Genomic DNA, 19,349 nt, shown 5'->3' on the forward strand with positions numbered 1-19,349 from the left:
TACCTCCTCACATGTGGGATGAAGGCAAAAGCCTCAACAACAACAACACAAACAGAAAAATGGTACTTTTCAGAGGGTGGGCTGAATGCCCTCTGGGAGTCTCAGAAAACAGGAATTAGGGGGAAGAAATTACCCTTTCTCCTGAGGCTCCTGGAGGGCATCCAAACATTGGGATGTGAAAAAGCAGTGCCATCCCAGGGTGGGGAAGGTACCGCATATTACTGAGTAAGCACCTGCTGTAATACCCATCTGCCAAAGGCAGCATCAGATGAGCAAAAGACATCTATTTTACAATGTTTAAAAAGGAATGAATGGAGGCCCAGGTAGCTGCCCTACAAATCACAGCCATGAGGAAAACTACCCTTTGCTGCAGCAGAAATAGCTACCCCCGCAAGGAATGAGCTCTGGCCACTATACTATTCCTAAAGTATGATACTGCAAGGACCAGGTTGCGAGAGAGAATTTTTACATGGAACGCCAGATTGATCGAGGAGTCATTACGGCAAGAGTGTTTCTGGGTAGCCAGATTTGAATTATTCACCTGCAGCATACCTATTTCACTTATCTATCTCTAAATTTCATTGGGCCCTGCCTTTAGCCCGCTGTAATGCTTTGCACACAGCGGTGCTGGAAGGGAGGGTTTATGATATCCCCCAGGTAGATCGGGTGTGCCCATGTGGTTCAGGAGAGATTGAAAGTACAGCCCATGTTATTTTACACAGCCAGTTTTATAATGACGCTAGATCTGAGCTTATTTGCCCTGAACTTGCCTTATACCCAGATTCGGATGATAACATGTTTATCTTGTCTTTTAGCTGAACAGAACGTAGACAGACTGTGGAAGGTTGCCAAATTTTGTTACATTGTGGGTAGGATACGTCTGGAGGTTATAAATACTCCTTAGCTGGTTATTTTACCAATGTTAATTATAATCTTATTCCTTTCTTTTATTTTGTTTTGTTTTATATTTGTTATATTGATATTTTTTTAATGTTCTCTTTTCTGGTCAATGACTGTAATAAAATTGAACTGAACACAAGGAATGAGCTGTGATGCCTGTAGGAGGAACCTTCCCCAAACTCTTGTATGCCATTGACATACATTCCCTAAGCCACCTGGATATAGCTGCAGATGACACCTTCTTTCCCAGAGGACCATCCAGAAAAGTATCTTGGCAGTATGGTCCAAATAGAACTGAAGCATCTTCCTGACATCCAAGGAATGCCATCTGTGATCCTGAGGGTGCACTGTGTTTGGACAGAAGGTTGGCAAGGACAGTTTCTGAGAGCTGTGGAAAAGTTAACCTTTGGATTGAAAGAAGGATCAGGGCACAACACTGCCTTATCCTTATTAAAAATATAGAATTCAGGGTCGGCCAATAAAGCACTCAACTTGGATACCCTATGAGCTGATGTAATAGCAACCAAAACCACATATTTAAAGGTCAAAATGCAAAGATCGCACTTTGCCATAGGCTCAAAAGATAGAGGCATAAGAGCAGAGAGAACCCAGTTTAAATTCTAGGTAGGAAACCTAGATGAGAGGAGCCAGTATGTTGCCCCTGAATGTCTTAAATGCTATTAAGAGCAGCAACCTGGCACCTGAGGGTATTAGTGCTCAAGCCCTTATCAAGTCCAGACTGCAGAAACCCAAGAATGTTGTGGACTTGCACATTGTGGTCAGACCTACTGTGGGAGCAGTGCCAAGACAGAAAAGCACGTCAGGTTCCCCCGTAAACCCTAATGGTATATGCTCTCCTAGATGACAACAGTGTGTGAAGCCACTGGAATATCCCATCACAGTGAGACTTTCACACTCAATATCCAATTTTCCAGCACACTGGAGATTCCTGCTAGATGTTCTGCTCTGATTGACATCAGATGTTCCTCCCAGAGGAACATCACATAAGCCTCCCTGTACAGGGCCCTGGACTTTGCGCCTCTTTGCTTGTTTATGTATGCGTTTGTAGACATGTTGTCAGTTCTGATTAGTATATGTTGTCCCTGAACCAATGATTCGAATTCCAGCGGATATAATACCACAGATCTCAGCTCTAACCAGCTGATGCTCCTCTTGGCTTCCACCACTGACCAAAATCCATGTAGTTCTGTCCCCCATGAGCATACCAGCTGGGCCAGAGACTGAAGGCTTGTACCTTCTGAGAGCCTTTCATTCTACAGCTACCAGTCCAGGGACAATTTAACCTTCTTCGACACTGGAATCAGGAAGGGGGACTTTAGGGTGATCTGTTCCTGTTACGGAAGAAGTAGATGTTGGAGTGGTCAGGACTGGAGACATGACCAAGGCACCAGATCCTGGCATGAAACCATCATGCCCATTAAGCTGGCCAATTCCATAAGATCCACTGTAGCCTTGGCTCTGACTGAACGAACTGCCCTTAGAATTCTGAGCTGTCTGTCCTATGTCAGGAAAACCTGAAAGAGTCTGGTGTTTATCGTCATCTCCAGATGATATGTGCTGGGAAGAGAGAACTCTTTTCCAGGTTGATCACAAAACTCTGTTTCCTTAGGCATTCCAGAGTGGTTCAGATGTCCTTCATGGCTTGCTCCTTGGATGCAGATCTCACCAGTATGTTGTCCAGAAACAGGAAAAGATGGATGCCCTGCTTGCACAGATGCGCCATCAACCCCTGCCAACCTGACAAAGAGGCACCTCTAAACGTGGTGATTCTCTTTATTTAGCAGGGGGAGAGTAACTGGCCCTATCCACCCCCAGCACAGTACCTCCAGTGACTGTTGCTGGTATCTATCTTATGTTTCTGTTTAGGTTGTGAGCCCTTTGGGGACAGGGATCCATCTTATTTATTTCTTATTTCTCTGTGTAAACTGTCCTGAGCCATTTTTGGAAGGGTGGTATAGAAATCGAATGAATGAATGAATGCATGCATGAATGAATGAAAAATCACTGCCATCAGAACCTTGGTGAAGACCCGAGGAGCTGACACCAACCTGAAAGGGAGAGTCCAGTATTATTGAAAGTGTTTTGTGCCATAACAGAACTGAAGAAACTTCTGGTGGTGTTTCCTGATTGGGAAATGCAGATAGGCTTTGGAAAGGCCGACTGAAGCCAGAAAATCCTCCTAATGAATGGATTCCAGGATGGACTTGAGAGTCTCCGTCCTGAAGTGTTTCTTCTCGAGGAACCTGTTCAATCGTTTTAGATCCAGTGTTCCCTTGGTGTCCCCATTCTTCTTTGGCACTAAGGAAAAAAAATAGAGTAGACCCCGGAATGGGTGTGATGTTTCGATACTGGATCCATACTGGATTTTGAACAGGTGCTGAATTGCGTGCAGTAAGGCCTGGTGTTTCTCTGGATTGCATGGCATATGAGAAGGTATGTATTTGGTGGGAGCTTGGCATATTCCAAGGAGTAGCCTTGGGTCACAGTTTCCAATACCCAATGGTCCGATGTTGACATGATCCAATGATTGGCAAAGTTCAGAAACTGCCCTCCCCACTGGCTCTTGGCCAGAGGATATATCTGGTCAGGAAGACTGCTTTTTGTAGCCTTGGCAGGCGGAGTGGAAGGCTTGGAGGAAGGGTGTGCAAAAGCTCTATTATAGGGTTTTTGACATGACCACTGTGGCTTACGTCCCCCAAATCAGCAAGTCCTAGAAGATATATTGGACTGGCGCAAGTACTGTTGGGCTTTGAATTTGTGTTCCTCTCTCTTAGCAGTAGGTAGAGCCTTCTTCTTATCTTTGGTCTCTGAACAGCTTCCACTTTCTGGTGTCCACATCCCAACTGCATAGCCATATGTCCCATCTGGTCACTGCATTGGCAGGCATAGCCTAGAGCAGAACTGAAGTGCATCCAATGAAGAATTTGACAACAGTGTCGCTGACAAGGCTATCTTCTTTAACACATCCTTAACCATTTTTGGAACTGAATCTGTGGATGCCAATTCCTTGGCCCACAGATAAACAGCCTGGAGAAAATGGAATTGATAATGGGTGCTCTAAAGGCCACAGCCAATGCTTCAAAAGTCTTACATAAAGCTGCTTCTAACCTGCTTGTCACTCAGGTTCTTGGGACTGCCTTCCCCTTCAGTTGGAAGGACTGCTGAAGATGTTAAGGCACTAACCAGAGGATCTACAGTGGGAACCTTGACTGACTCCATAACCGGATCTGTATTTGGCAGAGAGAAAAGTTTGTTAGAAATTGTGAAGCTGCCATACCTTAGCTGGAGCATTTCATTCAGATCTCTGGAACTTTTCAAATGATTCTGGGAATGGAACAACAAGGAGTTTGGGAGGTCCTAGAGAAAAAACAGACACGGCCCCTAGTAGCATGGGAGCCATGGCAGGATCGGGGTTCCTTGTAGTTGTTTCAGAAAGTTTTAAGACACAGGAAACTTTAGCCAAGAGTGTGGGAAATAACTCTGTTTGGAATAGTCTACCCTGTGTACAATCAGAAGTCAAGGTCTCTTCTTCTGGCAATTCACCCTCCTCTCTGCCTGCAGGTGAAACAGAAGCCACAGAATTGTCAAATTCATCAGGTACCCCTTGGCCCCCCTCTAACCCCAAGACCAGCCTCAAAGGCAGGATGCCTCTGAGTTCCAGTTGCAGGGGAGTAACAGCAGGAGAGAGGGCATGCCCTCAACTCCTGCCTGTGGCTTCCAGCAACATCTGGTGGGCCACTGTGTGAAACAGGATGCTGGACTAGATGGGCCTTGGGCCTGATCCAGCCGGGCTGTTCTTATGTTCTTATGACCACTGACTTAGCGGATGGTTTGGGAACTTTCCCTGCAACCAATTCCTTACTCTTGCACTTATGTTCACAGTCAGGGGTGGATTAAGGTCTTTGCCACCAGTAGGCAGCCAAAGATTTGCCGCCCCAGAGCGGCAAGGGTTACCCTTCCCTTTTCAAGTTAGAAGGGGGGAGGGAGCTTAGTTAAATCTATTTTTCTACCTTTAAAATTACCACTGTGCACAGCAGCAGTGCAGCAACAAGAGTTCTGGTGTATACTCACCTGCCTCCTTAGGATGGTGTGTGTAGTGGCTGGATTGCAATGGGTGCAGCTGCACAGCGGCACTGGAGGTTGTCCAGGGAAGAGGGCAGGCAGCAAGCAATACCGCCCTCCTAAACTGAAGCCCGCCTACCTCCCAAGTGAAAGAGATCGCCCGATTCTGGCCTTCCTGTGCGTGTGCACAGGTGTGCACAGAAAGGCCCCAAATCAGACCATCTCTTTCCTTTGGGAGGTAGGCGGGCTTCCGTTAGGATGACGGGATCGCTCGCCGCCTGCCGTCTCAGCCAGACTCCCGCCAATGCAGCTGCACAGCTGCACTCATTGCCATCCTGCTGCGGCCTACACCATCCTAAGGAGGCAGGTGGGTTCACACAGGAGCTCTTGTCGCTGCGCTGCTGCTGCTGCGCACAGTAGCAATTTTAAAGTTTTAAACAAAAATGAACATTTAACTAAACATTTCCCAAATCTGCCGCTGGGGGAATTTTGCCGCCGCCTATCCTTTAATCCGCCATTGTTCACAGTGCTTGGGGGATGGGGTCAAATGGGATGATGAAGATGAAGAGGGGGGAGAATCCTGGGAGGAAGAGGAGGAACTGCTGGGCTTGCACTTTCTGGATCTGCGCTTGTCCCTACCTCTTTGTCCATGTCTCCGCTTACACTTTTTCTTTCTATGTTTTGTAGCAGGAGAGTGAGAGCGAGAGGGGCTCTTGGTGCCCAGATTACCAGCCAGAATAGCACCCCTGGATTCCCTAGCCACCAACTCCTTGACGCATATGGTGATTTGGAGATAGGCATCTGTGCCACTAAAGTCAGGAAAGGGAAGAGAAGGAGGGATAACTGGTGACTCACTCACCTCATCTGTCATTAGTGGCTCAGCTGATTTAGTGCCAAAACGCCAGAGGAGGCATGGGAGATACTGCCATCGGAAGAGTCTCCTGTCCCCTGGGAACACTCCATGCTGAGTCCACAACTTGTCCTGCAGAAGGGGAGGGAGTCTGGACTGTGGAGCAGCTGGTGTTTTCAGTGATAATCCCACAATTCCTGGGCGTCTGGGGGAGACTCAGAAGCAGTGTGCAAGCAGGAATGCGCCATCGCCAGCAATGGGCATCGCAGCTGGCCCGTGAGAATGCGCTGCAGCAGTCTTACTGGCAGGATGGCCCAGGAAAGGGCTGGTGATTGGTTCTGAGCTGTGAGAGATAGTGGGCTTGGAGAGGCCACATCAAGCCACACGACAGGGCTCCATTGGCTGAGCAGCCTCAGGAAGGCTGTGCCAAAATTCAAGCTGTCAAAGCAGCACCCCCCAAATACTCCCTTGTTCCCGTGTAGAGCCACGGCCCTGACTCAGAGTGATTGGAAGGGGCAGGAGAAAGCAAGAGAGAAGCCCAGACAAAAAATTTTAAAATTAAATTCCTAACCAATGATGAGGGAACTGTGAAGAGCTCTGCGAGACCCTACTGAACTGCTCGCTAGGCCGGACTGCTCTGGGAAGGTGGGGCAGCCCCTCCTCCTGGAGGAGCCTCTTCAGTTTGACCCTGCCTGCTGTTCCAGGGGAAGGGCCTAACCCAATGGTTGGAATTCACCCTGGGAACCTCAGGAGAAAGGCCCTTGTCTGAAACCGTGGAGAGTCTTTACCACTCAGTGTCAGCAATACTGAGCTAGATGGACCAATTAAAGTAGCTTCATACATTCGTTGAAATCCTGCACATCATTTTTAAATGGTCATATTCAATTTGCTTTACCTGGCTGTATTGGTTCAGTTCTGTTACCTCTGATAACGCCTTCTATTGTTTGTCCACAATCTACAAGGAGGAAAAAAAGAAGAAAAAGAAAAGAAAATCTGCATTTCTCAAGCCAGATTTTGTGGCTGCAGAATTCATACCATCTATTATTATCTGTAGTGATCTCTTAAAATAAAAAAAGGCTGCTCCATATAATGTTATCTGAATTTAGCTGTGCTACCGAACTGAGCTAATTGTCTGCTTAATCAAACATTATCCCCATATTGACTCCTAGCCCAGTGGCGTAGGGAGGGCATAGGTGGCTCATGTTCAAGCTGCCTGCCCCCCGCAACCCTGTGGCAGGGCCCCCCCGTGGTGCCCCTTCTCTCCCTGCTGCACATGGGGGATGGGGGCGGCATCCATTCTCTCCCCGCTGCACATGGCAGTTCCGGCAACAGTAGCAGCTTCCCTGCAGCCATTTGAGTGGTTGAAACATTGGCCGAATGTTGTGCCTACCACACGCACATGCATGGTGGCCAGCTGAGTGGCGGGGCAGGGCAGCCTATCCTGGGGGGCTCCATACATGAAGTCAGAAGAAAGGGGCACATTGCTCATGGGGAGAGAAGAGGCACCGGGGGGCGGGGGGAGATTGCTGCTAGGTGCCTGTCATGGCAAGCACAGTGGCCCTGGCTGCAGCTGCGCATGGGTTCTTCGAACCCGTGTGCACAATTACAGCTCTGCCCCTGTCCTAGGCACTAAAAGCTTACTTAACTTAAAACATTTACAGTGCTTCCATAAACTGCCTCAGATTCCTTGTAAATTTACAAGGAACCTGAGAGAGATGCTGTGCTGGGGCTGAATAGGGACAGTGGCTGCTAAATATAAGAGAGTCACCCCTTTAGAAGGTGCCTCTCTACTCAGTTAGCAAGGGGCTAACTAAAGTTCTTTTTTTGCATTATTTAATTTACCTCATTGTTGCCGTTGTATTTTGTTTGCATTCTATTAACAACTCCCTCAGACTTTGTCAGGCATTTATAGAAAGAAAATTTCAGAGCTGGAGAATTGTCCAAATTGGCAGTGGCTTCTGGAGGCAGATGGTTAATGCTATAATAGAATATCCCATCATCATGAGACAGGGCTACTTTTGCTGTCAGAGCAAAGCCTTGATGGCATGCAGGAAATTGCCATTATTTTTTTGTTTTTTAATTTGTGGTGATGCAAATGGCCTCTGTGCACACATGGAGGTCGCTCTAATGGCGGCCGCACATGTGCAGAGGCCCGAAATGGGCCACAGCCTGCCGGGCCTGTCATTTGGCTGCCTGGAATAGGGGTGGGTGGGTGGAAGGAGCCACCTCAGCCGCTATCCCCTCCACTGCCAGCAGCTTGTTTTTAGAGGTAAAGACTACCTCCCCTCCCGCCCTCATTTACTATTGCAAAAGTCCTTTACTTGTAAAGGGCATATCTCATGATTGGGACTTGTCTATAATTATCCCATTTTTTTTTTTTAAAGAAACAAAACTGACCCAGCTAAATATAGACCAATGATCCTTCTCTCCATAATTGGTAAATTTTACACCAGATGCTGGATAGGAAGCTCCTTGACTGGTTTGACCGAGAAAGTATGTTGGCAGATGAGCAGGCAGGCTTTAGAGCTGGACGATCTACTCTCGACCAGGGCTTGGTCCAGAGGCATTTAATTAATAAGTACAAGAACAAGCTGAGGGGGTGTGCTCTATGCCACCGTTGTTGACTTTAAAGCAGCCTTTTATGGATGAAACTATCAAATTCTTCAATTGACCAAAAGTTGCTTTTGTTAATTAAAAATCTTCACTTAGACTCCCACTTAAGAGTATGTTGCAACCCACAGGGCCATTTAACAAGACCAATTAGTGCTGGGGGGGGGGGGTCAGGCAGGGTTGTATACAGGTGAAACTCGGAAAATTAGAATATCGTGCAAAAGTCCATTAATTTCAGTAATGCAAATTAAAAGGTGAAACTGATATATGAGACAGACGCATTACATGCAAAGCGAGATAAGTCAAGCCTTAATTTGTTATAATTGTGATGATCATGGCGTACAGCTCATGAAAACCCCAAATCCACAATCCCAGAAAATTAGAATATTACATGGAACCAAGAAGACAAGGATTGAAGAATAGAACAATATCGGACCTCTGAAAAGTATACAGTGTACTGTGCTTGATTGGCCAGCAAACTCGCCTGACCTGACCCCATAGAGAATCTATGGGGCATTGCCAAGAGAAGGATGAGAGACATGAGACCAAACAATGCAGAATTGCTGAAGGCCGCTAATGAAGCATCCTGGTCTTCCATAATACCTCATCAGTGCCACAGGCTGATAGCATCCATGCCATGCCGCATTGAGGCAGTAATTGCTGCAAAAGGGGCCCAAACCAAGTACTGAATACATATGCATGCTTATACTTTTCAGAGGTCCGATATTGTTCTATTCTACAATCCTTGTCTTCTTGGTTCCATGTAATATTCTAATTTTCTGGGATTGTGGATTTGGGGTTTTCATGAGCTGTACGCCATGATCATCACAATTCTAACAAATTAAGGCTTGACTTATCTCACTTTGCATGTAATGCACCTGTCTCATATATCAGTTTCACCTTTTAATTTGCATTACTGAAATTAATGGACTTTTGCACGATATTCTAATTTTCCGAGTTTCACCTGTACCTTCTCTATATGATGTCCTCACAATTCTTAATCAATTTTTAGAGGGCCTTCTATATGGTGGTACTCTTGGCTGACCCAACATGGTGGAAGGGCACAGGAAAGGAAGTAGCATCTAAGCAATAAGTTGTGTATAGTTTTGTAGATGAAAACTGGCAGCTGTTCCTGAAAGTCAACAGGGAGCCTATGTAGACTTTGCAGTCTTCATGTGATGTGTTCCCAACAACCTACTACTGTGGCAGTATTGCAGGTCATATTCGGCAGCAACTATTCTGAAGGGCAACTTCCTTTGATAGTATGAACATGTTAGATGTGATTCAACAACTGACTTAGTTATTCATACATACCTATTTCAGCAGGAACACCTTTAGGGCCTGGAGGGCCTCGAAAACCAGGATTCCCATATGTCCCATGATCACCCAGAGGGCCACGATCTCCTTTTGGACCTGGTAAGCCAACACCAGGGAGACCAGCTTCACCGGGAAACCCCTTAGGGCCTGGTGGTCCTGGTTCACCAGCATCCCCTATGGCACCTTTCACACCATCCCCCTGGAAAGAGAGTTAATAGACCACTTTTAAATCTATTTTCATTTGTTTATTTGTTTATTATATTTGTATGCTGCCCTAAACGCATGTCTCTGGGTGGTCTACCTTTTTAGCCTTTAAAGCCCCTTTCTCACTTCCTTAGCAGTCTCAGTAATGTAATGTTACCATACATAATGTTACCATTCTGTTAACACTGCTACATCTAGCTTCCTGTGCCTAGCAATCAGCTACAGTCAGCATAGTTGGCTGTGATATCTCCAGCGATCTGCTTAACAGCTCCAGTGAAAGGCTATGTGCTACTTGGTCTTCAGAGGCGTAACTATAGGGGGGGCAGGGGGGGCACGTGCCCCGGGCACCATCTTTTCTGGTCACTTGGGGGGCGCTGCCATGACCAAATTTTTTTAATTTTGAAAAAAAAAAATTGTTAATACAAATGTTTCCTGCTCAGTGCAGCAGCGCTGCAGCAGTCAAGGGAGCGCGTCGGTGCCCCCTTCCCCACGAGCGGTCCTTTCCGCGCCGCCTGCGCCCCTCCCCATTGCTTTGCTGGCGCCTGGTGGCCAGTCAGTGGCCTGGCTTGGCAGCGGCGGGTGCTTGTGAGGAAAAACCTAAGTATAATGTAGTATGTTGGGGGGGGGTGGCGGGGTGGCGCGGGGGGTGGCATTTCAGTGCTTGCCCCGGGCACCATTTTCCCTAGTTACGCCTCTGTTGGTCTTCCTACTCAGATTATGCTGGTGTCATATAGAACGCTGCTGATGATCACACTGCCATTTGGGGTTCTCAGACTGGTTTAAATAAAGGATGATGTCACTGAAGATTTGTTGTATTGCTGCTTAGTCTCCCATAAAAGGAAGCTACGACTCCTATGACAAACAATACTTGTTAGTTTATGGTGTCTGTTGCCTCCTTTAAAGAACTGGTCTCCAGCAAAATATTTAACTGTGAGTGGGGATTCACGATCCCAAGATGGCTCTGCTAGCCACCACCCTTACTGATCCAGCAGCCAGCAAGCCTGTCACCATGTGGCAAGTAAGAAGAAATAGTTATGCTGGTCCCTTCTCCATGGTGACTATGCTGAGAAGCCTCATCCAATATCAGCATCACCTTGCCAAATGCTACACCTGGATCTCTTGTGAAAATCTCTTATAAGGCTTTGGAAGTGTGCAGCGTGGTCCAGATGGTGAAACAAGTTAATATCCAACACCAGCCACCTAATGACACATCAGGGAAATGACCTGAATAGCAAGCCAGAGGGTGCTGGTTCGAGTCCCCGCTGGTACCTATATCAGGCAGCAGTGATATAGGAGGATGCTGAAAGGCATCATCTCATACTGCTCGGGAAGTGGCAATGGTCAACCCCTCCTGTGAAAAAACCAAAGAAAAACCACAGGGCTCTGTGGGCACCAGGAGCTGACATCGATTTGACGGCACACTTTGCCTCTAGAAGTGGAAATAGGGGACACTTTTCACCAAACAAGTCTCCAAAATGTCTCCACGTTGCATAACATTTGCATATGTTTATTGGTATTATATATATGCATATTTTGATAAAAAATAGATAATTTGAGAATAAATACAGCTCACCACTGTGAAGCCAATGACCAGATGAGCCATATGTCTGCTCAGTCTGATGTCTAGGTGCAGAGTTCTTAAGGCCCCTGCTTCTGAACTGTCAATCCATCTCCTGGTTAGGTTTACCACTCAGACACACTGTCCTCTGTCCTCTTCCCTCTCGGGTCACCCAGCCTGCTCTCCCCAGCCAGCCCAGAAACTTCACCTCTTGGCTCCAGGCAGGGCAGCCGAGCCGGCCTCTTTGCCTGCTGGCGCAGTGGTGCAGGCACGGTCTCCACTTGCTGTTCTCTACAACTATCAACATTTATATATGACTTGTCAACAGAAGGATTCACAGTGGTTTTCAAATAAAATAAAATGCTCCCCTGTCTCCAACAGGGTCACAATCTAAAAAGAAACCCAAGGAACACCAGCATCAGCCGTTGAAGGAATGCTGTGCTGGGGTTGGAGAGGGCCAGTTGCTCTCCTCATGATAAATAAAAGACATTCACCACTTTAAAGGGTGCCTTTTTACTCATTTAGCAGGGGCAGCTTCTAATTGAGTAGAGTTAGTTAGCTAACTACTGAGTAAAGTTAGTGTGGCACCGCTCTTTGTTCTTCCATTTTGTCTCTCCAGAGATGGCTGTTTGCTTTAGTCTCTCTCTTCAGCCATGAGAAGAGAGCTGAAATTTAGCTGCAGGATTTTTCACATTTGTTTGTAACCTTTTCTTTAAATAAATGCTTGTAGTTCTTCAATACTAAAGAACTGTCTCAAGATCTCTTGCTTTGCTGCTTTCTCACCAGACTGCTTTTGCTTTGCTGTTTGGGGACTGAACTGCCATTCAGGAGACATGACTACACTTTTCAAATATCTGAAGGATAGCTGCTTCCCTCATAAAAACAAAATAATATGTAGATTTAATTAAGAGTTTATTCAGAAACAACTCCGCTTTCTCCTTCCCCTCCCCTTTTCCTTTCTCTCTCCAACCACCACCCACTCTCTACAGGACCCCCACTGGGACAAACAACAAAATATAGAAGTTCCCAACAACAAAAGTTTACTAGATAGAATACAACAGACAGCCTCAAAGAAGAGGGCAAGGACTAGATCTAATGGGCTTAAGTTACAGGACTGTAGATTCCAACTGAGCATTAGGAGAAACTTCTTAATAGCAAGTGAGTGTGACAATGGAACCAGTTACCTAGGAAGGCGTGGGCTCTCCATCACTAAAGGCCTTCAAGCAGAGGCAGCATAGCCATCTCTCAGGAATGCTCTAGCTCTGGATTTCCTGCTTCAAGCAGGGTGCTGGAGAAGACGGCTTACAAAGTTCTCTCCAAGCCTATGACTAGACATTATCCCTTGAGCACTGTAATCGTTATCTCAGTAATATTTACAGTTATCACTGTAATAGTTATCTCAGTAAAACTATACCTTGAGCACAGTAATAGTTATCTCAGATTACAGGACGTAACAAAAATGGAAAAGATACAGAGTGAGGCAATAATGATGGAATATATGTCTCTCTTCTCTGAAGAAGGAGATGCTAAAATCATCACTTTCTTAAAATAAAAAAGACATAGTAAAAGTAGGCCCATACAATTTGTGACTCATAAATTACTAGTTAAGTATTATAACTTGCAAGGTGCTTGATGCACCTTTCCCTCAAATTGTACTGTCCTAGCAGGCAAGCACAAAAAACATGTTTATTGTGCTTGGTTATTATTCTGTACTCCTGAGCTCAAAAGCAGCAGGGGGAAACACTATAAGGATATATAAAGCTATATGTTTATTTGTTTCCATAATGAATGCTGCTCAAAATGGCTTTTAGAATCACAAAACACTCTAAACATGAAGACCAAAGCATTCCACTGTCCTCCTCCAAGCTCATCTTACAACCCATGAACACGTGCAGCAAGAGCATGGCCATGTAAGGGCAGAACTGCACTGCTGAAAACCGCAGATACGTGAAACTGCATGCCACAGATAACAAGGTTGGGAATATGTTGCCTGATACATGAAACCGCAAGTGCCAAAACCACAGATAATGAGGGCCAACTGTACTTGCAACAGCCTATGACATGGCAATAAAATCTGACTGACTGACAATAAGTTCCTCTGGCATTGCAGGTTAATAGATGACATGTTAAAATTTATTATTCCACCTCTCAAAAAGTTTGTTCAAGGTGGCTATGCAATGAGTTAAGAGAATTATTTCCTTTAGTAAATCAGAGTTGCCAGAACCTAAGGGGTATACGCGTGGGTCAAATGGGCCGTAAGCCAGAATTTGGCTTTTTTAAAGCCAAATCTGGCCACCTAGTTTAGTATGCTGATGTAAAGAAGATAAAGTGGTTACTTACTGGAAGCCCAGGAAGTCCTGAGAAACCATCTCTGCCATCTCTGCCTGGTAAGCCATCTTCTCCTTTAGCTCCAGGATTTCCAGAACTTCCTTGGTCTCCTTTGGCACCTGGAAAAAATGGTTTGGGCGAGATACGCACCTTGCAATAAATATACTATATATGTACTACATTTCCAAAATGTAAAAAAAGGAAATTGCTGACTGTACCTTTTGTTGAAACATATCGGGGATCCCCTTTTACCCCTTTTCGCCCAGGTGGTCCAGATACACCATGGGATCCCTGTTGGCATGAACAGAATCAAATTAATCACAGTAATCTTACTAATATATAAATGAAAAGTTCCTTCCTGTTTCCTTTTTGGTACTTTCTAAAGGACCAGGTTCATAGTTTGGGTGTGCTCATGGATCCAGCACTGTCACTAGAGGCTCAAGTGGCCTCTGTCAGCTTCGGCTGATATGCCAACTGTGACCTTACCTGGATAGCGATAGCTTGGCCACAGTTACTCACGCGCTGGTAACATCTCGCTTATATTACTGAAATGCATTGTATGTGGAGCTGTCTTTGTAAATGGTCCGGAAACTGCAGCTGGTACAAAATAAGGCTGCAAGATTATTAACTGGGACTGGACGTTTTGAACATATTATGCTGATGCTTCATCAGTTGCACTGGCCCCCAGTCCATTTCTGGGCCCAGTTCAAGGTGCTTGTTCTACTGTTTTGTTTATTTATTTATTTAGTATATTAATATACCTCCTATACAAAAAGGTTTAGGCTTTAAAGGCCTAAATGTCTTGGGACCAGGTTACCTGAGATAATGCATTGTCCCATATGTCCCAACTTGGTCCTTAAGATCTTCTTTAGAGGCCCTCCTCCAGATGCCCCTGACAAATGAGGTGAGGCAGGTGGCTGCTAGGGCGGGGCCTTTTTGGTGGTTGTGCCCCATTTATGGAATAGCCTCTGCACTGAGGTTCTCCTGGCTTCATCACTTTGTTCTTTTAGATGCCAGGAAAAGACCTTTTTGTTCATTCAGGCCTTTTACATTTTGATTTTTAGCTGATTTTTAAAGACTTTGTACATTGCTTTGTATTGTATTTTGTATTTTCTTTTTCCCCTTTTGGTCTGTTATAATTTAGTGTGTTGTGTGTTCTTACTTGATGTTTTACTGCTGTGTTATGAGCTGCCCACAGAACAATTTGTTATGGGGTAGCTAACAAATTAATAATAATAATAATAATAATAATAATAATAATAATAATAATAATAATGGCACTAAGAACAAATGCAATAAGGGCAAAAGTAGAAAAATCAACAACAAACAGCAAGTGTCGCCTTTGTAAAGAAGCAGATGAAACAGTGGACCACCTAATCAGCTGTTGTAAAAAGATTGCACAGACTGACTACAAACAAAGGCATGACAAGGTAGCAGGGATGATACACTGGAGCATCTAAAAAATATGAGCTACCTGTAGCCAAGAATTGGTGGGACCATAAAATTGAAAAGGTTGTAGAAAATGAAGATGCAAAAATATTATGGGACTTCCGACTACAAACAGACAAACATCTGCCACACAATACACCAGATATAACTGTAGTTGAGAAGAAAGAAAAACAATTCAAAATAATCGACATAGCAATACCAGGTGACAGCAGAATAGTAGAAAAAGAAACAGAAAAAACAACAAAATACAAAGATCTACAAATTGAAATTGAAAGGCTGTGGCAGAAAAAGACCAAAATAATCCCAGTGGTCATTGGCGCCCTAGGTGCAATTCCAAAACAACTTGAAGAGCACCTCAACACCATAGGGGCCACAGAAATCACCATCAGCCAACTACAAAAAACAATGTTACTGGGAACAGCCTACATTTTGTGGTGATACCTATAACAACAATATTGATAACAAAATTCTGGCATCCCAGGTCCAAACAAATATCATCATCATCATCATCATCAAGAGGACAGAATAAGTAAATGAATAGAAAAGAAGGCTTAGAGTGAGAAAGGGATGAGGCAGTAACATCAACTAATTTTGATGTTGTCAAAAAAGTTTTTCAAATTTTATGTAAACTTTCTCTAATGAAAGGAGATATTGAGGAACGCCAATATGCGTTCAGAAATTTAGCTATATTCTTTATTAATCAGTGATGCTCTCGGATAAAGCTATCTATAATATAGATATTGGCTTAACTGGAATGTGAGAGATGGTCATCAATTTAATTGCATAAAACTCTGCATAAATTATATTTTAAAAATTTGGATAAATTTGAGAAAAATCTCTATTACTCGAGAATTCTTCCTGGAAAGTACTCTAATAATTAAATTGTGTCATGACAAATCGAAAAACATCCTGTAGGACAAAATTCAAAAACATCCTCTGATATTTGGTGTTCATGGGCTGAACATTTTTGAAGTGATCCCATTAATGTGGAAAAGCTAATTCAAAATTAGAATTACTTCAAAAATGTCACTCCATAAGTAGAACTGTGTGCATTCTCTGCTAAAACAAATACAAGTTCTGCACCAAACTTACAAATGCTTCAGTAAGAAAATTCTGTAATCTGTTTAGATTATACAAATCAGCAAATGTACACATCCCTGCATTTTAAAAACAACAATTTATTCTGTTCTACAAGTCAAAGAGTAGGGCAAGTTGCTGTCCAGGGCACTGAAGCCCTACCCTCTGCTATTCAAACTCTCACTCAGGTCTTTTCCTCCATCTCCACAGCCAAGGCCATATGGGCAGAGCCACCATTGGGCAAACAGGATCAAAGAACCATGGATGTGCGGGACCGGTCCAGGGGTTCGGTTCGGTGGTTTGCGGTTGGGCTGACACCCCCCGGTTCTGTCGGGACCGCAACCGAACCCCCGCGCAAGTCAGCGAATTTTCCCCCCAAAACAATTTTTTTGGTTTACCTTCATCCCCTTCGGGGGGCTTCCTGTAGGATGTCAGAGGCGGGTGTGTGTGTTATTTTGCTCCCAAACGAGGCAGCGCGGCCCCGTTTGGGATCAAGATTGGCCTGTGCTGCATTGGCAGTGCAGCCAGAGTGACTCTTCCTGCCTTTTAAAGGCAGCTCCTGGCCTTGCTGCCGACGCAGCGTGGCCAATCTCCCACCGAAACAGGGCCGCGCGACCCCATTTGGGAGCGAGATTGGCCCGCGCTGCATTGGCAGTGCAGTTGGAATGGCTCTCCCTGCCCCATTTGGGAGGGAAACCACATCCCCACGTCTGATGTTAGATGCGGGGGGCATGGTTAGCCGGGCCCCTGCATCTGACATCAGACGCGGTGGCGGGTCCAGGGGGCTGCGGTGGCAGCCAAACACGGGCCGCCGCCAACCTCCCTCTGCCACTGCATGGCTACACTCTTGCAAGCTTCTTTTTTTCAGGCTTTAAGGGCAAAATATGGAGCTACATGCTCATAAGATTCTGTGCCTAATATCAATTTCCTTTTAAAAGCTGAGCCTACAAGATGGAGGACATCTTCCACTTGCAGAGTTTGTCTGGTTTCCAGGCTCTCTCCCCTCCTTCTGCAGCCACCTGTAAAACATGCCCACCCGCACCACGCCAGGGATATTTCAGACCTCAGCAACACTTTTCCAGCAGGCTCAGGGGTTTGTCACTGCCTTAAGAGTTGCTTGCACTAACTCTTGTCTTCTGCTAGTGTTAATGTGTATGTGAACTAATGTGGGTAACATATTTGAATAATATGAAATATGTGAGATCATCACATAAATACCATACCTTTGTACCAGGAAAGCCAGGAAGCCCATGCTGGCCTTGATCTCCATGTTCTCCTTTTCTCCCAGGCAGTCCTGATGGACCTGGAAAACCTGGTGGCCCAGGTAGCCCAGCAGGACCCCTTTTTCCTTCATCACCTATGCAATCTCCTGCCTCACCTGCAAAATATACATACAAACAGAGATACAAACAAGCCGATCATTTTGGGGGGAAATTATATTAAAAAATTAATCTTCCTTTTCTCTCAAATATGCATGAACTGAAATGTGATGCCCTAAGGAACACAGCAGTCTGAGACTACTGAATACAATGAAAAGCCCCACCTGCACATCAGAAAATTTTCTTTTGTAAAAGTGGCAGCATTTAATCTGCTATTTGAATGCTTAGCCTTTGTCCAGAACAGCATTATCTGGGCGTATGCACACAGCAATTTCATCAACATATTATTCATTCATTTATTATATTTCTATACCACCTGACTTATGCTAGGGGTATACGGAACCGGTTTGATTTGAACCAGGTTCAACTCAAACTCGAACCATATGGCTGGTCTGTGTTTGAACCAGGCCGGTCCTGGTCTGATATGGACTGGTTTGACCTGGTTCGATGGGGTCTGCTTTTAAAGGGGAATCTCGTGAGGAGATTGGATTGTGGTGAGTCTACAGTTATGAGGTATTTTATATTATTTTATCTTTACAAGTCACTTATTTGTAAGTCACTTTTAAGTCTAGACCCCCAAGGTAGCATAAAACTGTAATAAAACAACATAATATAAGAGAAAGAGCATAGCATAACAACAATAAAACAGCACAATAACAACAAATATATCAGTAGCCAAAGTACTATGATTAATCCACACTGAAGAGCTGTCTGAACAAAGTGGTCAGTCTCCGATGAGAGACTGGTGAGATCCGTCTCTGAAATGCCAGGGGAGTTTTAAAGCCTGAACATAATGAAGTTTTGGTCTCAAGTACCCTGCAGAGAAGAAATCCAAAGTATTATTGCACTGGCTGATCTGAAGAGGTGAGCAGGATCAAATACCCTGGTTCATCAAATGCCTGAGAACCAAGCCATTAGGGCTTTAAAAATGTTAATTTGAATTGGGCTTGGAAGCAACTCAGGAGCCTGTATAGATGGAAAAGTAGGACTGCATGTTCTAAATAACAAGCCCTTGGTAGCAGCCTTCTGTACCAGCTGCAGCTTTGAAATTCTCATCAAAAGCAGCCCCACATAGTGAGGATTGCAGTAGACCATTCAGGATGTGACCAAAGCATATGTAACAGTGGCCAGATCTACCTCAGACAAAGTTGTGTAAGGACACAGCCACTACCTGACTGTTCAGGTGGGTCTAGGAGCTTCGCCAAGTTGCAAGCCAAATCCTTCAGAAGGAGTGTTACTCCATTCAAAACAGGCTGTATTATCAATTCTGGATGAGCTCTTGTACTGACCCAAAGCACCTTTGTCTTATCTGGTTGAAGTCTTTGTTAGCACAGAGTGGATAATTGTATGTGGGCACGCAGGTTCTGGGACCATATGCATGCTAGCAGTAAAATTAATAACTAAATCTTCCCGAGCCCTTTAAATGTTTAACCCCCGCAGGAGTTAAGAAGGCAATTGTTTAAGTTTTGATATGTATGTAATAATTTTATAAGCATGAAATGCTGCTGTCTCATTGTTAGTTTAAGCTACATACTTTTAGCTGATCTATATTTAGAAGGATTTTCTTAGCTTATTTGGTTTTTATTGGTTGAAG

The 19,349-nt window shown here is 44.8% G+C and overlaps 1 protein-coding gene across 3 annotated transcripts in view; it reads right to left on the bottom strand.

Annotated features, from left to right (window-relative positions):
• The window catches only part of COL4A2 (collagen type IV alpha 2 chain), a 253,515-nt gene that overhangs the window by 69,476 nt on the left and 164,690 nt on the right, over positions 1-19,349 (bottom strand). For 2 of the 3 annotated variants that reach the window (XR_008313134.1, XM_053283865.1), the window contains exons 22-26: positions 17,600-17,754; positions 14,069-14,141; positions 13,863-13,969; positions 9,758-9,959; positions 6,729-6,788 (exon numbers count right to left, since the gene is read on the bottom strand). Coding sequence is in view for 2 of the 3 variants with exons in the window: in XM_053283865.1 (XP_053139840.1) it covers positions 6,729-6,788; positions 9,758-9,959; positions 13,863-13,969; positions 14,069-14,141; positions 17,600-17,754 (597 nt within the window). In the remaining variant the exon portion in view is untranslated. The remainder of the gene's footprint in view (positions 1-6,728; positions 6,789-9,757; positions 9,960-13,862; positions 13,970-14,068; positions 14,142-17,599; positions 17,755-19,349) is intronic. The other variant, XM_053283866.1, reaches the window with a different exon arrangement.

This window comes from Hemicordylus capensis, chromosome 1 (genome assembly GCF_027244095.1).
Source record: "Hemicordylus capensis ecotype Gifberg chromosome 1, rHemCap1.1.pri, whole genome shotgun sequence".
NCBI classification, from domain to species: Eukaryota; Metazoa; Chordata; class Lepidosauria; order Squamata; family Cordylidae; genus Hemicordylus; species Hemicordylus capensis.